The sequence below is a fragment of the Epargyreus clarus genome, unplaced genomic scaffold, assembly GCF_041222505.1.
Source record: "Epargyreus clarus isolate Ecla_fem2 unplaced genomic scaffold, WU_Ecla_fem_2.2 ptg000008l, whole genome shotgun sequence".
Lineage (NCBI taxonomy): Eukaryota > Metazoa > Arthropoda > Insecta > Lepidoptera > Hesperiidae > Epargyreus > Epargyreus clarus.
Genome location: NW_027332216.1, coordinates 12,899,653 through 12,926,380, shown reverse-complemented (window position 1 = coordinate 12,926,380; position 26,728 = coordinate 12,899,653). Strand labels below are relative to the sequence as shown.

Genomic DNA, 26,728 nt, shown 5'->3' with positions numbered 1-26,728 from the left:
TGAGTATTTCGGCCATATTGCCCGGAAGAGTAGGGACAATCTCGAAAAGATAGTCATCACCGGCAAAGTCCAGGGAAAGACACCGCGCGGACGTAGTCCGATGCGCTGGTCGGATCAAATCCGCACCACTCTCAGTAGCAAGATGCATGATGCCATCCACGTTGCTGAGAACCGGCACCGTTGGCGCAATTTAGTCCGGGATAAGGTGATCCGTGGAGGGGGTCACGACCCTCAGCATTGAGGACATCGACGCAAGGAGGAGGAGTAAAAGTTTACAAGTAAAATTTTAGATCAATCGGATACCTTCCCGGTATCCGATTGATCTAAAATTTTACTTGTAAACTTTTACACCCGGTGGGTTACATTAAATTTTTTCTCAGTTAAATGCACTCGAAGAATGTTTAAAAGGCACTTTTGAGCAAAGATTTCGCAGCAGAACTTTTACCAACTTATCCGTGTTCAATTTAACTTGCACCCTCAATAATTCATCCAAGTTTTAAAGTGAATTTATGCATAAAATCTTTAACTTAACTAATTACTGTAAGAAATGACAGAATTGATTGATGAAATAGTTATGCTTAATATATGCGTTTAGTTTAGTTTTTAGTTGCGTATGTTTAGTATATGCGTCAGTATTTGAACACCAAAAAAAATTACATCACGTTTCACCAAAAATAGCTCTTATCAACTGAATTAAATCAAGATTATCCATGTAGTAAGTAGACTCAAATCAAATCAAATAACTTTATTGTGGAACATAGGTTTAAAAAACATAGGTGTACATTGGGTAATTGTCAGCCATATTCCGGCCTCATGGGCATACAATATTATTAAAGAAAATTATAATTACTATTAATATTATCATTAAACATTAACATTAAATATTAACGGACTAAAACTAACTAACAGACTAAAACTGACTAACATACTAGCTATAGCTTAAAAAGCAGGATGGTAGAACTCTTTATGGTTCAATAATAGCAGTGTGAATGTCTACTGTGTTCCGGCTTGTAGGATATGGTAAGGGCTATTCTAAGGATCCAAGTTAAGAAGTTATCAGGGGTAGTAATGCATCTATGACCGACATCAAGTTAATCTCTAATCTTAAGGTTCATAATTATAGATGTCTATAATTATAATTATAGTAATAGGCCACATACCCTCAGTCGAATTCTTCTTTGTTACTTCTTTAAAAAGATAGATAGATCTAGAATTATGGATTGCACAAGTGCTTAAGTAACGGAATAGAGCACACAATAATCATCATCCCCTAAGAAGCTAAAATACGAGAAAAAATCTTATTTTTCATAAAACAGTATCAAATTTATTTTCTGAACCATCTTTTGTCCGATCTCAGGAGACTTTTATAGATTTTTATTCCTTTACGGACCTCAGAGTGCATTCAACTGCGCAAACTGAAAATGCATTGGGGATTTAATGCTTTTATCCGTTCTTTTACCTTCTGTTTGTTTTACTAAGAAAGGATTTATTTTCTTCTAGACGTTCTAAGTATTAGTTAACTACTTAAGATTCTCTTGAGAATGTATTAATTAGAAAGCATTCATGTCGTCAACCCGTTTTGTTCCACTGCTGGGTATGGGTTTCGGGATGTGAGGGTTTTTAGGCTATAGTCCACCGCCTAGGTCAAGTGTGAGTTGGTATATTTCACACACCCTTCAGAACTTTTATTTTGAAAACTTTCAACTGAGGAAACGATGTTTTTGTTCATCGTCTAAATATATTATGATGACTAGTTTTTGCCCGCGGCTTCGCCCGCGTTTAAAAGAAAATAATATAACATACTAACATTAATAAAACTGAAAATTCGTACCTTCAACTTTGCTAAAGATCATTACTTGATCAAATGCATAGTTTACGATTCAATCCTTACTAATATCGATTAAAATAATCTATGTTTTGGGTCCAAAAGATCGATTCTCCGATTAATCGATCTTAGATCGCCATCCCTAGTTCCCGTGGGATTTCCGGGATAAAAACTATCCTATGTCCTTTCTCGGATCTCACTATCTTTGTACAAAATTTCATTAAAATCGGTTCAATGGTTTGGGCGTGAAGAAGAGACAACCAGACAGACAGACAGACAGACAGTTACTTTCGGATTTATAATATTAGTAAGGATTAGTAAGGATTAATTTTCAAGTAAGCATTTATGCGTGGGTAAAACGATTATATAATTATAATAACATACATTTACGTTTTATTATTTTTGTAAACTAAATTATTTTTTAATTCTGCTTGTTTGGGGATCAAAAACCCTTTGTTAGTAACGCTACGCTATAGGGGTCATCATTAAAGATTACATAATGTTTACAATAGATAGAGCCTGACTCATAAACTTTAACTTAAACATATTGTGCAAGTCTAACTCGTTTCAAAAATATGTAAAGTTAAAGCGTAAAACTGTAATCGCGAATTCTTCAAAGCTTAAAGTAGTTGAGATATTTACGATTACAAACATTCCAGTGTTGAGAACTTTACTTTACTTTACACTTAGCACACTTTTACGAGTATTACACGTTCTTCAATTCCGTCGTGTCAATTTTATGTAACATACCTACTCAGTCTTTTAAGTAAAGTAACATCTAAAAATGAAAATTTCAACTATTTTTATTTCAACTATACTAAAAACGACCTTCGGAAGATGTTATTAAAACTCAGCTAAATTTAAAACTGTATCTAATTTCAATAATAATGCAAAACGTTTTACCTGCATCTCTTCGTTAAGCGTTGTGAAGGGCGCTCGATGTAAGCGGCAGGTGTAGCGCCCTTCAACGATTCCAGGGCGCCATGAACGATAGAAAAGATTAAATATTTAACTTAACTCGGATTTTTTCTAATGCAAATTCACAAATAGGTACTTGCTAGTGGTAGTGGTAGCCGATAATCGTCTGACTGAGCTGCAATTGTTTTAAAGTTCCACTGCTGGGCACGGGGCTCCGTTCAAACCTGGGGAGACCTGATGAGTACACCACAGGACTGCTCCAAAGCACAAAAATGCACTATATAGCCACTATATAGTTCCGGGACCAAAATAGAGCTACGGTATCCCCTGCCTGTCGTAAGAGGCGGCTAAAAGGGGGCTTCCGGGATTGCGGGCGGCAAGAGTGGGAGCTCGGACCGCCCGGCCAACAACCCCAAAGAGGACGGAGGTACTTGTATATGTGGTCGCATACCATCATAAATAGCCGATAGTGTGGCGAAAATCATGATCACCTGGGCGGTGGCCGAACAGGAAACTTTTCGAGGAATCCGGTTGGGTTCCTTTGAAGATCCTGGAGTCCTATATGCAGCGCCGCGGAGGGTTTTAGTATCACTACGGCAGCGGGTAACTGAATGGTTTTTCTCGGCAAAAAAAGCTCTATCCTAGCTCTATCCAATATGTAATTATGGATTTTTGTTTAAAACTTTTCCAATAGTAACGCGAAACGCTTAACACAGTATACGTATGAGTATATCCCTCGAGAGTCACGGTGGAGGGCGCTCGATGTGTAACGAGGCCGGTGTAGCGCCCTTCAGCTCTAGGACATAAGCTGCGTTCCAACTTTAATCCTGCTGTAGATTAAATTGATTGTAATCCTAATAAAAGTGTATAAAGATATGTATTTCGAATTTTATCTTAGTAGTTAGTTCTCGTTAATGATGATTTATTCCAGTGGTAAATTTTCATACTTAAATTATCTTAGTACTTACTTAGTTCTGATTATTGATGATTTATTTCTAGTGGTTTTTCATACATATCACTTAAAGGTCTCATCAAATCACAGGCACACGATGTTAATTTTTCATTATAGATGTTAAAGGTATAGAATTCCGACTATGTCTATTATGCAGAAATTGTCAAATGTTGATCTTTGATAGGCAAAGCATTGGATAGATTGGTTATTAATATAGGATGTTAGTTAGCAACGCAACTGTAGCCGACTACAGACAGGACTCTAATTGGATCTCGGGTTGATTACAGATGTCCATGGGCGGCAGTAGCCACTTACCATCAGGTGGATTACATGCTTGTTTGCTACCATTATAAAAATACGTTTTAAGAATTAATTCTCATTTATATTACAGTGAACCTGAAGAAACCTATCTAGGAGATCCTTAGAAATTATAAGGAATAATCAGCGTCAGATCTTTTTTACATTTATCATTAACTGTTTGCTGACTATAAAAAATAAATTCAATTAATAGTTTCTGTACTATACACCTCGTCTCCATTTTCGAACGGTAGAGGGCAGTGAAGAGCTCTATAAGCAACGAAGCAGGTGTAGTGCCCTCCAGGACTCTAGGACATGAGTACGCCCTTACAGGTCATAACCTACGATAATGTACAGTTTTATCGGTTCATCCTATAGTTAAAGTACTTATCTAAATAAACGTGCCTTAGCCTTCATTCCAGAATATTGCTAAGCTGTTAAATTATAGTCTTATATATAAAATTCTCGTATCACAATGTTGGTTACCGTACTCCTCCGAAACGGCTTTACCGATTTTCACCAAACTTTATATGCATATTCAGTAGGTCTGAGAATCGGCTACTATCTATTTTTCATATCCCTAAGTGATAAGGGTTGTGCACCCTTAACATTTTTTTTATTTTTATGGCAACACAACGTTTGCCGGGTCAGCTAGTAAACTTAGTTATAATTTATAAAGTAAAACGCAGTCTACTCTATCAATGTACTTCATTTGTGTGCATTTCATTTGACACACACACACACAAAGAGAAATATACACCTACACCCAGAAAGAGAATCTAAATTCATAATTTATATGAATTAAAATAAGTAGATGACTTATCTGGGGACCGAACCTAGAATCCATCTGCCTATCAAACCGCTCTAGTGACGGAAGTGACCGTGAAGTTTTTTTTAATCCATTTTGCAATACATGTGTTGCTCCAAACTCAAAAATCTTCGTTGTGAACATTTTTAATGACAAGGTTACGTCATCAACCGCTCGATGTACTGAATTTTAGGCTGAGGGACCACTAGCTGTTATCGCTTCGGAAAATAGTGGCTTCAGCGATTTAGTAGTGGTTCATGCAACTGTCACTTTTTCGCAGACTATTAGCTCAGCTTCTGCATATACAGACACGTAGACAATAAGTTATTGACACATTCATAGATATGTAAAGATTACTCACTCTTAACAAGAAAATGTAACCAGTTTTGACAATTGAAATAGCTGCGTAAAAAAGTTATGCCACGTCTCCGTGACGATGAAATGACGTGAAAATGTCCCTAAAATATTTGAAATAATTATTTATTTATTATGTAAATTACACAGTATTAGTTATTTATCTCAAAAAATGTTTTTATTTGTCAAGAATTCAAAAAAAGAACTTACTAATAAGCCGTTTGTGGCTTCATTCAATTTCAAGGTGGCGAAGTATCTTTACTAATGTATGGACACATTATTCTGATTAAATCAAACATGTCTCGTCGGTAGCTCAAACCACAATTGCGCGAGCGGCAGGGGATTAAGCGACTATTCAGTAGTTTAAGAGACAATGTAGACTAAGCGATAGTAGCCAATGGGTGTATAGTCTTAAGGAAACGGCAAAACGGCCTAAAGCATTAGCGTAATTAAAAAGCGGAGGAACGTAATACTTAGTTCATTTAAACAATTTACGCTTGGCGGGTTTTACGGGATTGCTCGTGTTTAATCACGTAAGTGGATTAGGAACATATTTATAGATAGCTAAAAAAAACATAGAAAGCAAATACTCAAATATCCCAAAATATTACAAGAATTTTGGGAGACTACTTACATATTCTGTGACACCAAAAAAATGTGTTTCAATGTTTTTTTTTTCATTTCGACGATATAAACTTTTAATTTCTTTCCTCAATATTTAATTATTTCTCTCAATGATGTAAGTAAAACAGAAAATATTAATGAATGTATAACAATTTTACTTATATAGTAAATAAAGATACAAATCATAGATTAATAATTGATATAGTCCGCGTAAAACTGCTAGACCGCTCTGAATATAGAAATGAATCGCGTCGCCATAGCAAATTATATGACTAGACCGGACTTCAGAGCGGACTAGCAGTTTGACGCGGACTATACATATTTACACATGATTAGATTTATTTTGGGGTTATAAAACCAATCTTAGAAATAAAACAACAACAACTGAAATATATTTAGGTATTTGCCTTTTTTTAATTGCCTACCTAGATACTAAAAACTAAGACATCATTTAATGCTGACAGTAAAAACTGACATTTTAATTTTTAAATGAAGTATTTTTTATTTTTCTTTAAAATTTACCTAGGCACCTGCTAAAAGTGGAAGGGATTCAGTTGAAGGTAAGCAGTAATATTCCGTACCATTTCATTTTGTGCTTATTCCTGTATTAAGATTCTATAAATTGTATAACAACACAAATCAAAATTATTTCACTAGAATCCTTTAGTATACTTACACAATAAAATTAAAAATTCAATGGAGCGCAAACCGAATAAACCAGTATCATATATCTACTTACTAGGCCGTCGAACTATCTTCTATTGAATACAGGACACAAAAGACGGCATGTTAATCAAATACTCCGCAGTGGTCCAGAATGTTCTACTCGACTTTTTAGCTACGTCCTATTCTAGACTCTTCCTTTCAGGCACCCGATGAAATTGAATGCACAGTAGGTACGAACATGGGAGTTACTACGGAATCTCGATTTGTTTTCGATTACGCTGAAAAAGTGCTACTAACAGATCAACTGATATGTAAATGGTTTAGATATCTGCCATAGATGTTGGTGTCTATATAAATGTCTTAAATCGTATATCATATATAATTTTATAACAACCAACGTATATAAATCTGGCGTAGAACCGTGCGCATCTACTTAAACAGAATAATAAAATAACATAAATACAACTAAAAATATTAATAGCCTCGACGTCGATAAAATCACTTCCTCTCCTGTTAAGTCTATTGCTACTACATAGTTGAGCGTCTTTCAGTATACCACATACTTGAATCTGAACACATTGCAAATATAAGATAGTACGTTAAACCACGTCCAAGTTGCACGAACTACAGCAAAACTCGTGCTATCTAACAGCTCTTGTTCCGCGAAGTTGGGCTGCAGTTGCGAAGTCCTTCAGACGATCTGATTGCGACTGCAAGAGTCAATAACCCAGCATAATGTAATCTAGGAACTATTGTGTCGGTCTTGTTGTATTAGTTTGTCGACGATACGCGCGTGTTTGAAGTTAGTTGGACTGCAATACGCTAACTTTATAGTAACAAAAACGAACTTTAATATTCTTTTGCAGGATACCTACAAGTTATTATCGATTTTGTTATATAATAAGAGTGATATAAGCGTGTGCAGTCCATCGGATAGTATATGTAGTATCTATTGCCGCCCACGGACATCTGTAACCAAGATAAGACGAGAGTCCAACTCAGATAGGTCACAGATGCGTTGCTACCCCTGATGACTAAGATGGACCGCCTTAGGTGAGGATTCTACCTTCAAACCATCCATATTCTCCATCAAGACAGTTATAATAATTTGACGAATGATGCATAAATATTAGGATGATAATCAATGTGAAAGCGTCATCACTTTACCTGTCTATATACGTTTGAACAATCAATACAATTCGTGAATCAAAATAATTAACAAAACAATTAGCGACTGTGTACGAAATCAACATGTCAGTGGAACTGTACCGTGATGGCAGTTGGTGTGCTCTGTTCATAATTAGTGACTGTGCTATTTAGGTTCGGCGCTCGAACTGGATTAGTTTATTTTGTGTTGCGAATTTAATGACTGACGCGATAAAGGGATCAGTTTTAGGTCTAAAATATTTTTTCTAAAATAAAGGTCTAAAATAGTTTTACAATAATTACAATCATAACAGAAGGACTGTAGGGTCTAAAAGATAGATGTTTTATTAGCATTTTTAAGTAATATCGAAGTAGCTAGCGAGTATGCATTCCACCTTATTGAGAGTGGCTGCTTCCGCCCATGGACGTTTGTAATCAACGCTAGATAAGATAAGATTTTTAACCACAGTTTGATCATACATGCTTTGCTACCCCTGAGGACTGCGGAACGCCTCGGTTAAAAATGTTTTCCTTACCACACCTTACGAAACGGAACGCAGCGATGCCAGTCTTCTATTATTAGACAGAAATAGGTTTTAGAGGCGGTATGCCTCTAGAGCCAAACCACAAAGGGTCCGACCTCCTTAAATCATACCATATTATGTGGCCATCTTTACAACATCATAGTTTTACTGAAATATACTTTTCTACATTCCTACCTCAAAAATGTCATGAAATTCTAAAGAACCATAAAAAAATATAATTTTATCTACTTCCAAAATCTAAACCTAATCGAAAACCAATAGTAGGTACCACGAAGGAAGCTATTTCCTTTAAAAATACTTCCCAGGAATTGGTCCTTTTACGTAACAGCGAGTAAATCTGTATGCACTGACAGAATAAATCCCTAGATTGCTTGTATATACTCAGCCCGGCATTCGATCTTCCATTACATCCCGAGATTGAAGTCTTAATAGGCTTTTGATTCCCCGAAACGAGATAATCTTACGTCGAAATGTGAATGTGTTTGAAGATTCCGTTATTGAGTGTTTAATTAAATGTTGGGATCGGTAAACTGTTTATTAGTAAATTATCATTAAAGTATTTGAAAGACAATGAATTTATAAAAAAAATAAAACGCGTCTTTTTCATATTCTCATAGAAAATTCTCTCATATAATAAACATATCATAAGAAATAAGGGTTGCATAAAAATAATTGGTTCACCATTTAGGGGTATCCACCATTGTACATTTAGAATGACGTCACTAAGCTAATGATGGCATGTCGTTCAAAACAAACGTGTGCCCAAAATTGCAGTTAAATCAGTTAGCTTTAACTGGTTTCAGTCACAAGATTTGACTCTAGATACAAAGGAACTAATAAGGTGGTTACGTAAAAGCTAATAATGATTATATTTACTTAGTATTTTATTCGGAAAAGTACAATTGCTTTCTTTAATTTTCCATTTACCCTCAATATTACAGAACGCGCTATTTCAGACCTGTAATTCCAGAAAAAAATAAACACTCAGTTTTTATCAAAATCCCAACCCTGAAGCATATTCACTATTTAAACATTTATCCCCAGTAAGGAAAATGTTCCTTGTATATTGAATTCCGGAAGCCATTTCCTTTCTTTGTTTAATTCAAAGAATGCTAACACGATAAATTAGGGGAGAAAATAAAGAAGTGGCTTAAAGTGTCGGAAAAAAGCGGTAAGCGCTGTCTCGCGGTTACCTAATTACTTCATTGCCTTAAACGAACCAGACTATTGTTTGAACCGTTCGTTGCATTATTATAGCTAATCATTTTTAAACAACAATTAACGTAGAAAACTGCAGCTTGCAGTCCAACTGATTGTAAGGTAAGTAGGTAGGCACTGACGCCCATGAACATCTGTACATACAAAACAGATTCTATTCTAGGACGACCATTGCGTTCGCACTCCACAGGCTTAGCCCTCATGGGGGGACTGGGGAGTCCCCACATGGGTATTGCTCGTGCACAGTCATTGCACTCTTTTAAAAAAACAAGTGAAGAAATATTAGCTAACCCTTTAATCTCTCCCTCTTTAATCTTTTATTTCCCTCATTCTGTGTGTATCTCCTTTTGCTCTTTTGATGTTCTATACAAGCTGCTGACATAGTAAAGTTGGTATATACATTTTTTACACCCTAACCTGTTTCACTTGCTACTGTATTATGTTGACCTAAAATCAATGGTTATCTGGAAGAGATCGCTATTTTAGTGATAAGACCGCCTGTTGTACCCTTAATTATCTGTTATTATTATTATTATTGTATTGTATTGTATTTCAGTCGGCCTCCATAGACTGCCACCGAAACGCAAGAACTCCTTCACACTGAAATAGGTGTGATGATGACATCTCTCATCGGTAGAACCATACTAGTTCTCATAAAATTTGAAAGTGTCCTTAAAATCAGCCTCAGTTTATTATTACCTTTGTTTTCTTAATATTTCCCAACATTAAATCCGCCCTTACATATGTTGAAAACGGATCGATTTCAATGAGTCACCACATCACATTCAAATACTCATTATAACGTAATCAGAAAGAAAAGCTAAAGAACTTTTCATGTAATCACAAAGCTATAAACATACTAATAGGTATATCAATACCAACACTCTAAAACATTACCCTCCATAGCCAAGTAAAAATCCTAATAACTATTATCATTCATGCCGCATGTTCTAGATATCACCTCTTTTCCTCACAAAGAGGTGACCATCCGACGACGGCTGTGGAGTCCCTGAGGACTGAAGCCAAAAAGGGGATGTTTAGTGGGTAAAGTACTCCCCCGGACAACCCCGGTCCCCGGACCGGTCGACCCCGGGAAGGACGGCGGTATGTGTGGGCGCATGCCATTGTACACACCAGTGGATGTGGCGAGCTTACGCTCACTTGGGAGGAGCCCGATGGGGCAACGCGCTTAGATGACTCCGGTTGCGTTCCCTGGAGATCCCGGAGTCCTCAACACAGCGCCGAGGATGGCAACCGGTGGAGTTATAGTGCGGTAAGATACTTAAGGATGAGTACCACACTACCAGGCATTGTCGCAACGCTGGTATGTACAAGCATTCACCTCCCTGTTCGCAGAGTAGTCCTTTTATTGTCTGGGCAAAAAAGGCTATACAAAAGACTTCTCTTACCCACGTTAATAAGCTTAATCTGTTGTTTCAGATTACGATTATTTTTTTGTTATTAGTAGGTATAACCAAAAACCTTCCTCATTAGCCTATTAAACACAAACAGACTTCAATATCAGATTGGTACATCCATATAATAATAACGCGTAACAAACACTTCCACAGCATTATAATTGAGTATACAGTATAGATAATTTCCCGTCTGCATCGCTGGAATAGCGTAGCCTAGTGTAGCCAGTACACAGGCATGTGATTTGTATCTATATTACCAATCGATTGCACACACAGCATTGCTTTACAGCCAGTTAAAGCGTGCATACAAATATGCTATACATTGCATGGACGCACGCGAGCCGGTATACCTTTTCCTTATAGACCTATATGTACAATACATAATTATTTACTTACTAGGTACCTATGAATTTACTAGAACTATGAATTTCAGAATCTCAGATCGTGACTCGAACTCAATATATGAACGTGGTTTTTGGTGACGTTATCGGGGGAATTAATTATTATTCTTACATCTTACATAAGATCTAAAAAAAAAAAAAAAAAGGTAGATAGTTTACCAAATATGTTCTAAAAATAAGTATCGAGAAGGGTCTGAAGTTAAGTACGAACTCGCACTTGGCCAGCGCACAGGACTATGACTTAACCTCTCACTGAGAGGAGTGCCCAGCGGTGGGATAGTTGGATTGACAACGTGACGTCATACTACACTCACACACACAAAACTAGAGTATACAACATCAAGCTATCACTCTAGTACCTATTACACTCGTTCCACAAAATCAATAGAATTGCGTTCAATAATTGTGTTCATTCGAAACCGAAACAAACAATAAACTTTTGATACCCAAATCGACTTTAATTAGCAAACTATACTACAAAGGCCTCAAATTGATCCCAAAATCGTTAACCGCTGGGGAAATTAAGCCAAACTGACGCACCACGAAAATGATCTTCAAAGCCGTTGGGGACTTCAACTATAATGGAAGTTCAACTGGTGGGCTGATTAAAACTTGAAGTCTGACTGTCATGAATCGTTGAAATGGGAAAGAACGAAAATGCAACGAAATGTGAAGATAGTCTTTTTCATATTAAAAAATGTAAAAATGAAATTTGATTGACTTACAGAATGTGCTATAAAGTAAAATGTAGACAAAGGAAATTGCATTAAGCAATTAAATGTGAAGATAAGTCTTTTTCATACTGAGAAGGTCGAATGCAATTCTTGCCATTGAGTCCTCGACTGAACAGTGTTCCACTACACAATAAAACATAGACAAAGAAAATTAAAATGTAATGAAATGTGAAGGTAACTCTTTTTCATACTAAGAAAGTCGACTGCAAGATTAATGCATTTGAGCCCTTGACTGACTCACGAAAAGTTCCACTACACGATAATATACATAGACAAATAATAAGTAACAAGTACATAGACAAATAATAATACATAGACAAATAATAAGTATTTATGCGTCATTTCTAAGTAATTGCCATTTTTAAGGTCACATATTTACTATCGTACCTAATATCTTTTTAACACTTAATATCTTTAATATCTTTTTTAACTAGTAACATTAAACTAGTTTCAAACAAACTTTCATCCAAGAATTACAACTTTACAATGACAAAATTCTTGTCACGCTAAAACTTTACTTTGGACAATAAGATTTAAGTGTAAAGTATTAAATATATAGATAAATAATAGATAGATAGGTATGAACAACCTTTTCCGAGTTATTCCTGCTTAGTCGTCAGGGCGTCAGGGTAGCGGCGCATCTATGACCTACCTCAGGTAGGAATGTAATCTTATCAGGGGTTGATTATAGAAGGGCACAGTAGCTACTTACCATCAAGTGTATTACATGCTTGTTTGCTAGTCCAATATTATAAAAAAAGATATTTATTGTGATTTAAAAATAAATATAATTAAAACAACTGACAGTACGACCAACAACATAATGTAACTGTAGATAATGAGTTGGAATTACTTTTGAATAAATGTGTAAAACATTTGAACACAATAGCTGAATAATATGTCTTTGGATTGCTGAAACATTATAAAAACACTGAATCATGATTACCGTGCCATGGTCATGACGATCCTTTGTCTAGCTTTCACAAAATTATATAGTTACTCGTAACTGGTATAAACTATGGTTCGCAATTTTAGTCAAATTGCTTCTAGGTAGGGCGTCGAATAAGTAAATTGTTTACCTAATCGATTTGTGAACGGTGGATCATGATTCATGTTTGTATAATAGTTTAATGCTGTCACCTCGCTTTAATTCGCAATTGAGGCATTAGGAGCTTATGGATTTTGAAATTTTGTTTTTTTATACAGAAGTAGCAAATGAGTCCATCTGTTAGTTGGGGACAACTGCTGCTCATAGACATCAGTAATCAACCCCTTATAGGATTAAATTTCTGAAGTCGGCGACAGATGCACTGCTACCCCAGAGGACTATGCAGTAATGCCTCGGAAAAGTATGTCTTTCGCACCACACTTTTAAAACCAGAACACAGAAGCGTTTAATATTTTTTCTTTTTTTTTATAATATAAGAATAGCAGACGAGCTTGTAATCCACCTGATGGTAAGGTCTACTGCCGCCCATGGACATCTGTAATCAACCCCAGATAGGATTAGATATTCCTACCTGAGGTCGGCCACAGATACGCCGCTACCCGTGAGGACTAAGCTGGAACGCCTCGGAAAAGTCTGTCTCCTTTACCACACCCTTCAAACCGGAACACAGCAGCGCCTTACACTGCTGTTATTAGGTAGAAATAGGTGTGGCGGTGGTGCCGCCGGAGTCGAACCACAAAGGGTTCTACCAGCTTCAGTTATAATATGTTATGCTTATATTAAGAGTAATATAAAGAGGCTTACTATTTAAAAAATTAAGTGGTATTCTGTATCAGCAAACCATAGATTAGTAAAGATTACTCACTCCTAACAAGAAAATGTACCTAGTTTTGAGAATTGAAATAGTTGCGTAAAAAAGTTTTGCCACGTCTCCGTGCTAAAATTATCCTAAAATATTTGAAATAATTATTTATTTATTACGTAAATTACGCAGTATTAGTTATTTATTCGTAAATTATCTCTAAAAATGTTTTTATTTGTCAAGAATTCGAAAAAAGAACTTACTAATAAGCCGTATGTGGCTTCATTCAATTTCTAGGCGACGAAGTAAAGCGGCTTTACTAATCTATGCAGCAAACGAACTCAAAGTGTAATGGAAAACAATAGAAACCCGAATAATTCCACATTTATACAAAGCTGAAGGTATTTTATATTTTAAATTCCAGACTTCGGGTAAATGGGGAGATTTCGGAGGGCAGATTAAATAAATATGCTCAAACGGAATCACAAAAACATTCCGGCGAGTTGCGATGAGATTGTTATCATTGCTATAAACTTTTGGGAAAATAATCCTTTGTCCGGTTTCATTATTTGCAACCTTCCGTTCTCTCAATCACTCTCGTAGTATCTGTATATTGTGCTTTATATCTGTGCTATCTGTACTTTACGTTCTTCTTTCTATCTTTTATATGTTTCTTCAAGGCATGCGGGCCCAATAGTTGTTTTATTAAAAAATAACATAACCGCAGTTTAGTGCGGTAGTGAAGCCGCCTTAGATGAGTAGCGCCCGTAAAACTCAGCGAAACAGCAAGTCAGACACGTCATAATAAGTTTCTCCTCTGCATAGCATAGTTTTCCCCCTGAAATAGAATACAATCGCGAACGTCATAGAAAAACCAGCACTTGAAAATGGCAATAATTTACCAACATTTTGATATTCCATACGTGTTGTTCTACGACGCGCGTAGGCGGCTGAAAACCCTCATTGAAAATAGATTTCTGATAAACGTGACTTAATAATACACATTTTAATCGATAGATATGTTGTCCCAAGAAATATGAAGACACAATGTCATTGTCAATCGAACTCGCTTCGACGAAAGGCTTGCTTACTATCGGTGCCCTGAAATTATTTAGTTACTCGGTCACTGAGTCACTATGATTCAGCGGTTACGGGTTTACGTGATTACAATCGTGGTGACTCAGGCTTTGGATAATTGAAGTAAACAAAGAAAACAGTAATGTTACTAGCTTTCTGTAAGTTTATTTCCCTTCTGCCAATTCATAAGATTAAAAAGTTCATACTAATACAAGTCGTAAAATACCATGATTATAGTAAAAATGTCATTTGACTGACTGACAGAATGAGCTATAAAATAAATTGTAGACAAAGGAAATTGCATTTAGCAATTAAATGTGAAGATAAGTCTTTTTATACTAAGAAGGTCGACTGCAAAATTCATGCCATTTGAATCCTCGACTGAACAGAGAGATCCACTATAAAACATAGACAAAGAAAATTAAAATGTAATGAAATGTGAAGGTAACTCTTTTTCACACGATGAAAGCCGACTGTAAAATGTTATATAGCTCTATAGTAGGTATGTATTCTACTTTGAAAGGCGTAGTAAAACGAAGATTACCTATTCATAGTGGTCCAATTATGTCTTTAGCCATGATGTACCTATAAAGATTTCTATTGCGTTTGAATACTAAGGTCTAAGAAAACTTTTGAAGAACGTGTAGCAACGCCATACTTATTGTGCCTTGTAAGTACCTAATAATTATATTAAAAAATATTTACGCTGCCACATGTTTATAATGTAATGTAAATAAAATGTCGCCGAAAACTATTTCAAACGTTGTGTTTATTGTAACTTAAAACAATTTGAGTTCACCTACAGGTTTTACTTAAGTGCGGTCGAGTTTAATATGCCTTTGCTTATAGTATACCATGAGGCGTTCAGTATTACTATTAGACCTTCAAACTTAACCTCATTCTGTCCTTCACATGGGCATCGTTTACAAATCGAATCTCCAAATTGTTATTGCAAAATAGAACTTGGAACCGTGCCAAGTATTGTTTTGAAACAAAGCGAATGTTATCAGAATGAGATAAACGAAAAGTAATAAAAATCAAATGGAACAGGCGACAGACAAGGGAGTGGGAAATAGGGAAATAGTAAGGGGAAATAGGAGCGCGGTGGGAACCGGGACGCCTGTCAATCTAGTAGAGTTCTATTGTGTAATAGTGTCTATTTGTTTGTGAAATTCTTTGGATCAAGTTCTTGTGATTCTTTGGAAGGCAGTGTATGGAAAGCAAAACTAAAACTACAAAGCAGAATAGTAACAGTAATAGATTCTGGAGACTCGCCCCTTCTCTACCTTTATGAGCGACTAGCTGACCCGGCAAACTTTGTACCGCCTCAAAATCTATTTATCAAATATATTTCATATATAATATAGCCTATGTTACTCGTGTATAATGTAGCTTTCGAATGGTGAAAGAATTTTTAAAATCGATCCAGTAGTTTTTGAGCCTATTCATATTAGCCAAACAAACAAACAAAGTTTTCCTCTTTATAATATTAAGTATAGAAAAAACATACAAGCGTCTCCAATTTAGATTACTTTATTCATTGATATAAGTTTTAACATGTATTACACATTAATTTATTACTATTAACAACATTTTATGTAATAGTATTCATATATTTTTGTGTAAAGTATTTTTACACATGTATAATTAATGAGATCTACGTTTTAATGCTCCTACACAAAAACGTCTATTAATAATATTTTTAAAGGAGATTATGTTTATTCTTGTTTAGCAATAACGGAACTAGGGTGCGAAATCAAAGAGGCTATTAAAATGATGAGATTTGATTTAATTTCCCTGTAGGCTTTATTTGACTTCCTCGATGTCGGCGCCTGGATGGAATCTAATTTAGTTTGACGCAATTTTGACGTTTTAAATAAATCCATTGGAAATCCTTTCCCTACAGCAATTTGTTGCCGCGGCAAAGATTGGAACCTGATTTAATAAATATTAGGGTGGGAATATTATTAAAAACGAATGGTTGACTTAAAGGCATTTGATTAAGTGGGGATTAAATGAGTTCTTAAACATGCTTTTTATCAGACAGAACTGATTGTCCATTATTAAATATTATCATATCAAGTACATAGATACTGCCGCCCAATATTTTTAAGTATTAGTGATAACGTATGAATTTCAGGAGTTTTGCAGGAAACTGCCTGCAAAACTCGATCTAGGCCCGAAAATAAGCCAACATTTTTTCAAAAGCGTGGTAGGCCGTAATCGAAAACTTATGGGTAAGGACACCCGTGCCTAAAAGTGATAGTGATAGGTCAACGAACGATAATATAAATAAGTTTCTACTCCACTCCAAATCCTATAATTGCGCCGTTAAATTAATCAACTACAACTCAGCTATAAACTCTGTCAGAGTTGTACACCATTAGTTGCAAGTATAGATAAGGCTCCGTACACAACCACAAACCCCATAACAGGCACTTCCCGACGGCGAAGGCTTATTAAGTTTGTGTGCACCGTGCAACATGCGACGACGGCAATCGATGTAGCCATGGCAACGTGCCTGTCCGGAGAACTTTACAACCGCACGGGCTGGGTACGTCACGACTAGTCGTGTGGTATATTTTTCTGTTTCAGAGGTGATAATGGAACATTAACTTAACTGGACATCGCATGGTGTATCTCCGAGGTCGAGGGCGTATTTCCATGGTGCTAATTTTGTATGCCTATTTAATGTACTAAATAGATAATTCTGCATAAACATGGCGTGTCAACAAAAATAGCAACGTTAAAATTATATTTCTATTACAAAGAAATGGAGTAGATGTGACTACAGTCCGGCCACAAATTTAAATATAGGTAAATTCAACACTGTTATGTGCCTACGACCATTTCGTATTACGAAATGACTTGAGTAACATAATTTTTTTTCCGACAACAATTTTTTAACTTTTCAGGATCAGAGTTTAAAAAGATCGATTAATTTATCAATCCATACTTCCTCCTATACTGTTAGGTAGTACTCTTATACTGTTAGTAACATTACATGATCAGAAATGGGATATATTACATTAAATAAAATTATATTAAAAATCGTGTCGTAAGGTACGAAGCATCTCGAGTTCAGACGATAGAGCCCGCAGATGCGATGCGATGCCTTCATTCGATTCCTAACTCGATAATGTAGTTTCGTGGTTATGTCGCTAGCAGCGCTACGTTATTATATTGCTTCAAACATGCTAATTAGACGTCGAGTTTGCTGCATAATATGCTGATTGTATTAACGTATAGTATAAAGACAGATAGGCACTTAATTTATGAATAAATGAATTATGGTATACTATTATTATTATCAGCAACCATCATTCACTATAGGTAGGTACAGTCCGCTAATTTAAAACTGCTAGTGTGCTCTGAATATATAAATGAATAACGTCGCCATACCAAATTGTATGACTACACCTGCTCGCAACAACTTCAGAGCGGACTACAGCGGGGACTATACCATTCTGCCATGGAGAAAGTTGCTTTTCTATTTTTATCTTCACGAGTACATTTAAATGACAAACTATCAGTATAATGTTCTTATGTTTGCAAATAAATACTAAGTGTTTTATAACGACTTCACTTAAATTAAATAAATATTTACCTGCATAATAAAAAGTAGTTACTTATTCAATATTTAATAATATATGATTTTGCTAATCTACTTACTAGATAATATACTTTATTATGTTCTTTTAAACGAATTTATGTGTACCTATTATTCTTATATGTTACTTAAATCTGGAATTAAGAATTTAGTTGATATGGAATAAGTTCCTACTTGTGATTACCGTATGTACTCCCATATCATTGGGGTAACAAATAGTTTAATTTACCTGCCGCTTGTAAGGTCTCCTACAGAGCGGAAAACCCATACAAATCGTTTCATTAATTTCAAAGACTGAGAAGTACTTTACTAAACAACAGGCGAAGGAGGGACATAAGGAGCGAAACAAAAATGTACTTATCCGTAAAATCAGTAAAAGATCAATTATGGTTTACCTAAAATTATTTTGTTTCTTTTCTATTCCTTTTTAATTAGTTTCGTTTTTTATAGTAAATCGGGTTATTGTGGGAAAATAGGTATAAGTATACTTAGGTTGTCATAGCATTAAAAAGGTTAAAAACTTTATAATGACATTGGAGTATTATTAAAATTAGGCAATAACAGCTTAGTACTCTACAAAGACAAGAAACATAAATGCCAACTTTTTTGTTTCTATCTTTCTCCCTCGTGAAGCAATTGTATTTCATTCAAAATACACCAGATGGCTCTATTGCATACTCGTCATGACATATCAAAAATATTTTGATAAATATAAATAGTAACTCAATAATTATATTTATAATCGTTATTATAGTTAATGTATATTGGTAGTTAATTTAAAATATTTTTAAAAGATAACTGAATTAAATGTATTTCATAAATTGTTAATTCTGAATGCATCTTAAGATAATGTTGGCATCCAAGAAATTTTCCCCAAAAGTCAGCAAAATTGAGAAGATACATTATATGTTCAAAAATAATTATGAAAGCTTATTAAAGAATTTCACCCCATTTTTTGTTATATAATTAATGATTGTAAAAATGTGAGACATGTTAGAAAATCAATAGTATTTTTTAATTAAGATATTTTTATCGATTTAAAATTATTTTGCCACAAATATAACGCCTCTAAACATTTCAAACACTATTTGGGTTATTGGCACTTATTGGTCAAAAATCTTACTGTTGTGAATGAAGGATTCATACGGAATATAATTCATATATTTTCGGTTAATTTATTCACTTAGGAATAATAAAGGCAAACAGTAATTATTTTAAGTGCTGTATATTTTAGAAATTAATTTTGATATTTTCCCTTTTTCAATTTTGAAGTCCATACTTGGGCAAAATATTTACGTTATAAATAATATAGCAACACCGAAAACCAGTCACGTCACGTCATGGTGTAGTGTGGGTGCGTTTCGTGTGCGTGCGTTCACTTCATGAATATGTTAGTGGTTTTTGGTGTTTGTATGTATTTCTAACGACGCTGTGATTTGCCTGTCATATCTCTAATTTTGGATTTTATCACTAAAACTCCTCAAGCTGTCGTCTGTAGGTACGTAAGGTGACGTTAAATTACAAGTATCATCGTTATTCTAGTCGGATCCGCATCAAAACTATTGTAAAGTAACCTGTTCGACACTTCAACAGGCGTTGTCTCTGTTCGGGATAGTGGTTTTAAAAAGTATATAATATAATACCACGTCTAGTGGTTCTGTGATAGGTATCGATTGTTATCTGTGCGTTTTATCTAGCGATTGGAAGAAAAGCTGGTGTTATTATCTCGGAGCGGGAGTAGGCTGTGGTCGGCGGTGTTCTGTTCTGACTAAGAGACGAGTCAGTTGACTTTCCGGCACCGGTCGGTGAACTAGTGTTTGAGTGTGTAGCGATCTATATTTGTAGTATGAAATCATAATGGTAGGCTCGAGTGTCCGTTTGTTTGTTTTGGTGGTGTTGTGAAGTGTTCTAAGTGGGTTGTGTTTTGTTGCAGGCCGGCAGAATGCTAAAGTTTATACGCGGGAAGGGCCAGCAGCCTTCGGCCGAGCGGCAGAAACTGCAAAATGAGCTGTTTGCCTTCCGAAAGGTAAGTGACCTTCAATAAGTAGGATAAAAATCTGATGCTTCCTGCCTATCCATGACTCAATTGTATATTTTGGTTTGTATAGTATGTACGAGTATAAACTGTCTTTAGCATTGCCCACACTGAGATAATTCTCCTTAAATTATAAACTGCCATTAGCTAGTTAGGATTGGTAGAATTCACTTATGTTCTCAACAATTTTATAAATAAAAACCTTAATAGTTAAATCAGGTCCATTTATTTCTGTCATTACTTACTTAAAAATAAAACAATTTAGCCGAAAGCTACCAATAAGCTTTAATAGAACAGTATTACATAGTTCCTAAGTTACAAAAAGTCAAAAAAATTTATTGAAACAGGTATCAATTAAACTAACCACTTTAGGTTAAGTTTATCTAAACAAAATGTAGTACAGTATGCCACCAGTTGCTTCATATTACAAATATTATGATTCACTTTATTCATTACATATGATAAATAAATTGATAGGTATGAATGTTAGTACCTCTTAATATTTTCACAGGAAATAAGTCATTTATTATGGTTTATTTTAAAAATAACACTAAAACACCACACATACAGCTTAGGTATTGTTTTATTTATAAACACTATCATATGTCTGATTATAAATGTATGAGTAATGTTAAGAAGAGACTTTTTAGGAAGTAGTTTCAATATTTATTATTGATATTAAATATTTTGTGTTTATATTAAGTCGACACTATGAGTGAAGCTATTCACACATTCAATCATGTGTGCCATGGACACTAATGGCCAATAGTAAATTATGTGTAATTTACTAAAAAAAAATTAGTTTCGTTACTGCATAACCAGGACTCGAACTCCGAACACTTTGTGTGACAGACTGATACCCGCTGCGTCATATGGTTGTTATATCAACTGAATGTCAAACATTGCAATAACTTAATAGGACATGAATATGGGGATTTTCAGGGGTTTTTGCCATAGGATTGTTTAGGCAATATGGACAAAACTAATTGTATCATGAAACAAATATGAAAACAAGGTAAATTGAAACCTAAAAATACTGAGACTATAAGGAATAATACTCTAAAATTTATTACAGCTGAAATGTATGCTACCTCGACTGTATGCAAAAAACAAAAATATTCAGTAGCAGACAAGCATGCAGTCCACCTGATGGTAAGCTACTGCTGCCCATAGACATGTGTAATCAACCTCAGAAAAGATGCCTCAGGTTGGCCACAGATGCATTGCTATCCTTGAGGGCTCAGTTGGAAAACCTCAAATAAGTATTCCTTATCAACAAAAGCACCAAATATATAGTCCGCTCCAAACTGCTAGTGCGCTCTGAAGTTGTTGCGAGCAGGTGTAGTCATACAATTTGCTATGGCGACACAATTGATTTCTATATTCAGAGCGGACTAGCAGTGTTACATAGACTATAACTTTAATATTTACATTTTACAACATATTCGTTTTATTTGGAGTCAATACCAATAATTTTTAATTAAAAAGGTAAATGGTTTTGTCAATATTACACCTATTACCATTTTCTTTAGCCCATACTTGTGATGATAATTATAATGTTATCAGGTCTCATTATTCAGATATGGGCAAATAATTAGTATGTAAATCACTTTTAAATAGAGTTATTCCCTGTTTTATCTGTTAAATTCCTCAAACTCAAACTAAGTTAATGGCGCTGCTTTAGTTTAGAGCGGCGTACATTTTGTGCTATTAGAAGACAGGTCGCACAAAACAGGAACGTAAATGATTAAGCTCAGTATTTAGTACCTAATGTCATTTAAATTTTAATAGTACTATAACATTTGAACATGAATTTGCAAAAATTCCATTAATATGCAATTATGCAACCCATTTGTGTCCGACTGCAGTGTCTCTTCCCAGTGTGAGTGGCATTCAGGCCAGCAAGTGTGAATTTATAGACAAAGGTTATTGATGGCTAGTCACAAATGATTTATTCTTTTTATGTACTGAATGTCATATTATCACTTTGTTTGCAAATCTTTTATTTTCACTTATAAGTAGATCAATGTAATAACTGTTATAAAACTTACTCCCCTTCATTACTATTACTCTCACAGTTGGGATAACTATGGATAACTTAGTAACAAGCCCATACAGTTACTCTGTTAGTATGTCTTTTTTTGTACCAACCATTGAAGCTTTTAGAGTTTGTTAACAACCTGTCTATGTCATGTCAACCATGTCTACTTCTATGGTATTTTTATAGACAAAATGTTTTGACGAATAGCCATTGCTAATTAATCAATCACGTTAGTCAAGTGCAGTTGCGTCTGTTTGATTTCAAATTATATATGTGTATGAAATATGAATCATTCGTAACATAATTAGAATTGTATATTTTCATACATGAAAGAGGTTCTCTATTTGACCAACAACTGTTGAGACCTGGTCATCGATACTTTCATTTATCAGCTTTTAAATATTAAGAACTATATATAGATTTCACCTTATTTAGACCACTCCAACCGGTCCGTGGTTACAACATATTTTTTTTAGGTTGTTAAGCCTGGTCTGTGAGGAGTCCATACAATACCTATGTAACTACACCCTTCTAATGAAAGCAAGCTGTTACCTCACGATTTTTTATAACTATTTAACAGTGATCATTCTTTAATTCAAATATAACTTGGAATCTGCGTGTACTTGGGTTTCCAACCTCAGTTCTTCGATTAAGAGGCAACCACCACAATAGTCTCAACCTCAAGACTATCACTGTTTTTTAGCATCTATACCACACGCTCATCCTAAAATAATAGCTTAACCCCACACAGTATATGCTTGGATAATATTCCTAACAATAATCCACTATACCAAGAAACAATTAACCTGAATCACAAGTGTTTGCCACCACAATCTTATCACTGCCAGCCCTATGTATTTGCTCACAGATAAAAATGCCAGCTATTTTTTACGGTGCCCGCGATTTTAATTACTGTGTGCAATTAGGCCATGGTCATAGATGGCTTGATAGTCTTCATCAAATATTAACCTGTTTTCGAAATTGTCATGGGGTATACAGAATCATAGGTCATTGAAAGTCGCGTGTATGGTTCTAAGGTATTGCAAGCGAGTTATTGATTAAGTTTTGGGTAGTTAACCTGAAAATATTTAAGTTTTCAGGTACTTATTTCCATGTAGACAAATTTTCTTGTAAGTTTGTAGAACGTTTAGTGGTTCTGTTCTGAGGACACTAAGGTCATACCTATTTCTGCCTAATAACAGTAGGTATTAGTCCAATTTTATCCGAGTCGTTCCAACCACACTCAGCTACGCATCGAGCTCAGGATTCCAATTTTACCTGGGATTGATTACAAATATACATGGGCGGCAGTAGCTACTTACCATCAGGTGGACTACATGCTCGTTCGCTAAAAAACCATCTCTAACATCTCCAAAATTAATTATTTCAACTTAAAACCTATTTAACCCATTGCTATATTACTAATCTTTGTTTTACCTTAATTCAAATTATAGATAACACGCATATAAGTTGTTATCGTTACTCATGGGCCGCTCCCAGTGGTAGCACGCGCCTCCATGATGCTATTTCATAGATTGCTCCCAAGGCCACCGAACTGTTTCACTTTGTCAGTTATTATGTCCGTGTTCAAGACGTTCAATTGAATTCTTCATTACCCATACTCATGTTCGTTTCGTATTTGTTTTCTCATGAATTAATTGTGGGTTTGAATTGATTGATCTGTTTAAATGTTTGTTAAACTCGTAGGCAGTATATAAATAATGCAAACAAGTATGGTTAGAAGAAGGTTAAAAAGGTTGTGGTAAGGGAACAAAGTTATAACAGAATATAAGCTTCCTCTTGAGGTATTCCCGAACGCGCTATGACGTGGGGCTCTTCAAAAAAGGTGCAAAACGAGCTCTCCTTCAATCCCGGCGATGCATTGGCGACTCCTTCGGTGTTACAAATGTCCATAGGCGGCGTTGACTACTTTCCATCAGGTAGCACGTCTGCTTAATCGTTAGGTTTACCAATGAAAAAAGTAGAAGGGTAGCAATACATATACGACCGATGTCGGGTAGGGCTCTAATCTGTCTGATGATAAGATGTTCATAGGCAAAAATAGTCCCTTACGATCACTTGGTCTGGATGCTCTTTTGCTACGTCTGTATTTTTATTCCAAACTTAGCTACTGTGGTATCATCGATGCATCTACTTTTCTACTTTAGAATATAAGGTCTCGTGTTCTAATGAGCAAACCTGCATATGAATCCTTCCAATTTTGTATTATACTAAATCCATTAAAAACTGCACCTCAGTAACCTATGTATGTCTAGTGTGAAATATATACTTCTCCATTCTCTATATTATAAGATACTTTTTTACTGAACCGCGAAGTGTCTAGAAGCTTCAACGACCTTTTGTCAGACGTTACTTTTCTTATTTTAGATTGTTTATTATCTGGATAAGAATGCAGATGCCCTATCGTTGTTTCGAGAAATAGCTCTCTACAATCTCTACCGAAGATTAAATCTACAACGTTATACTGCATGTTTTTCAAAAAATGTATTTACGAGGAAGCTACAACCAGTAAGCATCTCAACTTTACAGCCATCGTCATCATCCTCAATCCATTACTGTCGCACTGCTGAGCACGGGTCTCCTCTAAGAATTGAGAAGGCTATAGTCCACCGGGCTGGCCAAGTGCGAATTGGTAGACTTCACATACCTTTGAAAACGTTTTTTCTCAGGTATGCAGGTTTCCTCACGATGTTTTCCTTCACCGCTTAAGCAAGTGATAATTAATTTCTATTACGCACATAACTTTGAATAATCAGAGGTGCGTGCTTGGGATTTGAACCTCGGACCCCTCTATCAAGAGGCCAAGTATCTTAACCAATAAGCTATCACTGCTTTTTTGCTTTGCTTTTACAGCGAAATTTATCGAAATCGCATCTAAGTACTTTAACGGAAAGATACAAAAAACTGAACGTTTTTCGGCAAATAAAATGGGCAAGCTACGATATATTTATTTACCAAAGTAAGCCGAGTGCAAACATTCGAAACGCTTATCGGCCGTTATGTGATAACGCGGTGATAGCGATACCGATAGCGATAGAGATAGCTCAATCGATATCTCCGTGTAATGTCACTACGCCCTAGCCAGAAATGTAATTTGTAATAACACTTTGCTAATCGAAGATTGTTATTTCGCGGTAAAGTGAAACATACTTGTTTACTTGTAAATGCAAGCTTTGTAGCCCACTGGCTGGGGTTTGATTTCTTCCGATAAATGAAAAGCCGGGGAGAACATATTTCACGAACGGTTACGGTGTTCCCATACCAGATAGCAGAACGTGAGAACAATTTATGAGGTAGAATTCTTCGTGACACTTCTTCTTACGCACTTTAATACGGTGGCCACACTTTGGTCGCACTGCTGAACTGGTAGAAGATACCCCACCACGCTGCCTTTTGCACTCTATTGCCTTTTGGAGAATAACAATTGAAAATGGATATATTCCATTATTTTAACTACAACCAACTATCTTATCAATTGTATGAATTATCATCTGGTACAACAGAACATTTATCATATACCTGTAATAAATCTAAACCATTGCCCAAGTCAGTTTTACTTGGAGTTTTTAGGAAACTTTCATTTCTTACATATAATTATTAGTTGTACTGAATTATTTATTGGTTTATTACATTTTAATGGGAACTTAAAATATGTATACAGTCATTGATCTTTGGAGAAATGGATGTTGGCTTGTTAGTCTTAAAAATCACTAGAGCTTGTCTACTAAATTATTCGTCTCGGATATTGAATCCTGTGATATACCAAAAAGTAGTAAGTAACTTGTTCAGACAGTGAATTAATTGAAATTTGAGACCTATCCCTCGTACTAGTTCACCGTTCTCGTACTCGTTCCCGGGCACTCGTTCTTACAATTATGTCTTTGCCATTCCCTTCAAACTTTGCAAAAAAAAAATATCACCGAAGCTAAGATAAAAAGTGTTATATGTACACATATAAAAACCTTATCCATACCAAAACACCGGAGCATCACTACCACTACAGAAATAGTAATGTATATGAAAATTTATCCATGTTAAAGCCAAGCGAAGCCGTCAAGGGTCTAACTATATTGGCGAACTTCGATATCTGATGTGTACGATATTGTTGAAGAGCAATAAACTGAGCTCGGCCTCGCCCGTGCCTTTAATTATTATCGATGTACCGATACTACCGATACCAACAAGATATACTAGTTCGCAATAAACAACTACTCTTGTCAAGTGTAAATTCCTATGCAACCGCTCTTGTTCCATTCATTTACATGACACAAATTGTTATGAATTATC

General features: G+C 35.4%; 1 protein-coding gene across 3 annotated transcripts in view; it reads left to right on the top strand.

Moving 5' to 3' along the window:
* Nucleotides 1-19,680: 19,680 nt before the first annotated feature.
* Nucleotides 19,681-26,728, top strand: part of l(2)gl (LLGL domain-containing protein l(2)gl) — a 67,151-nt gene continuing 60,103 nt past the window's right edge. For 2 of the 3 annotated variants that reach the window (XM_073076099.1, XM_073076098.1), the window contains exons 1-2: nucleotides 19,990-20,204; nucleotides 20,278-20,370. In XM_073076099.1, the coding sequence (XP_072932200.1) occupies nucleotides 20,202-20,204; nucleotides 20,278-20,370 (96 nt within the window). In that variant the 5' untranslated portion in view covers nucleotides 19,990-20,201. Of the gene's footprint in view, nucleotides 19,735-19,989; nucleotides 20,205-20,277; nucleotides 20,371-26,728 lie in introns of those variants that run through there. The other variant, XM_073076097.1, reaches the window with a different exon arrangement.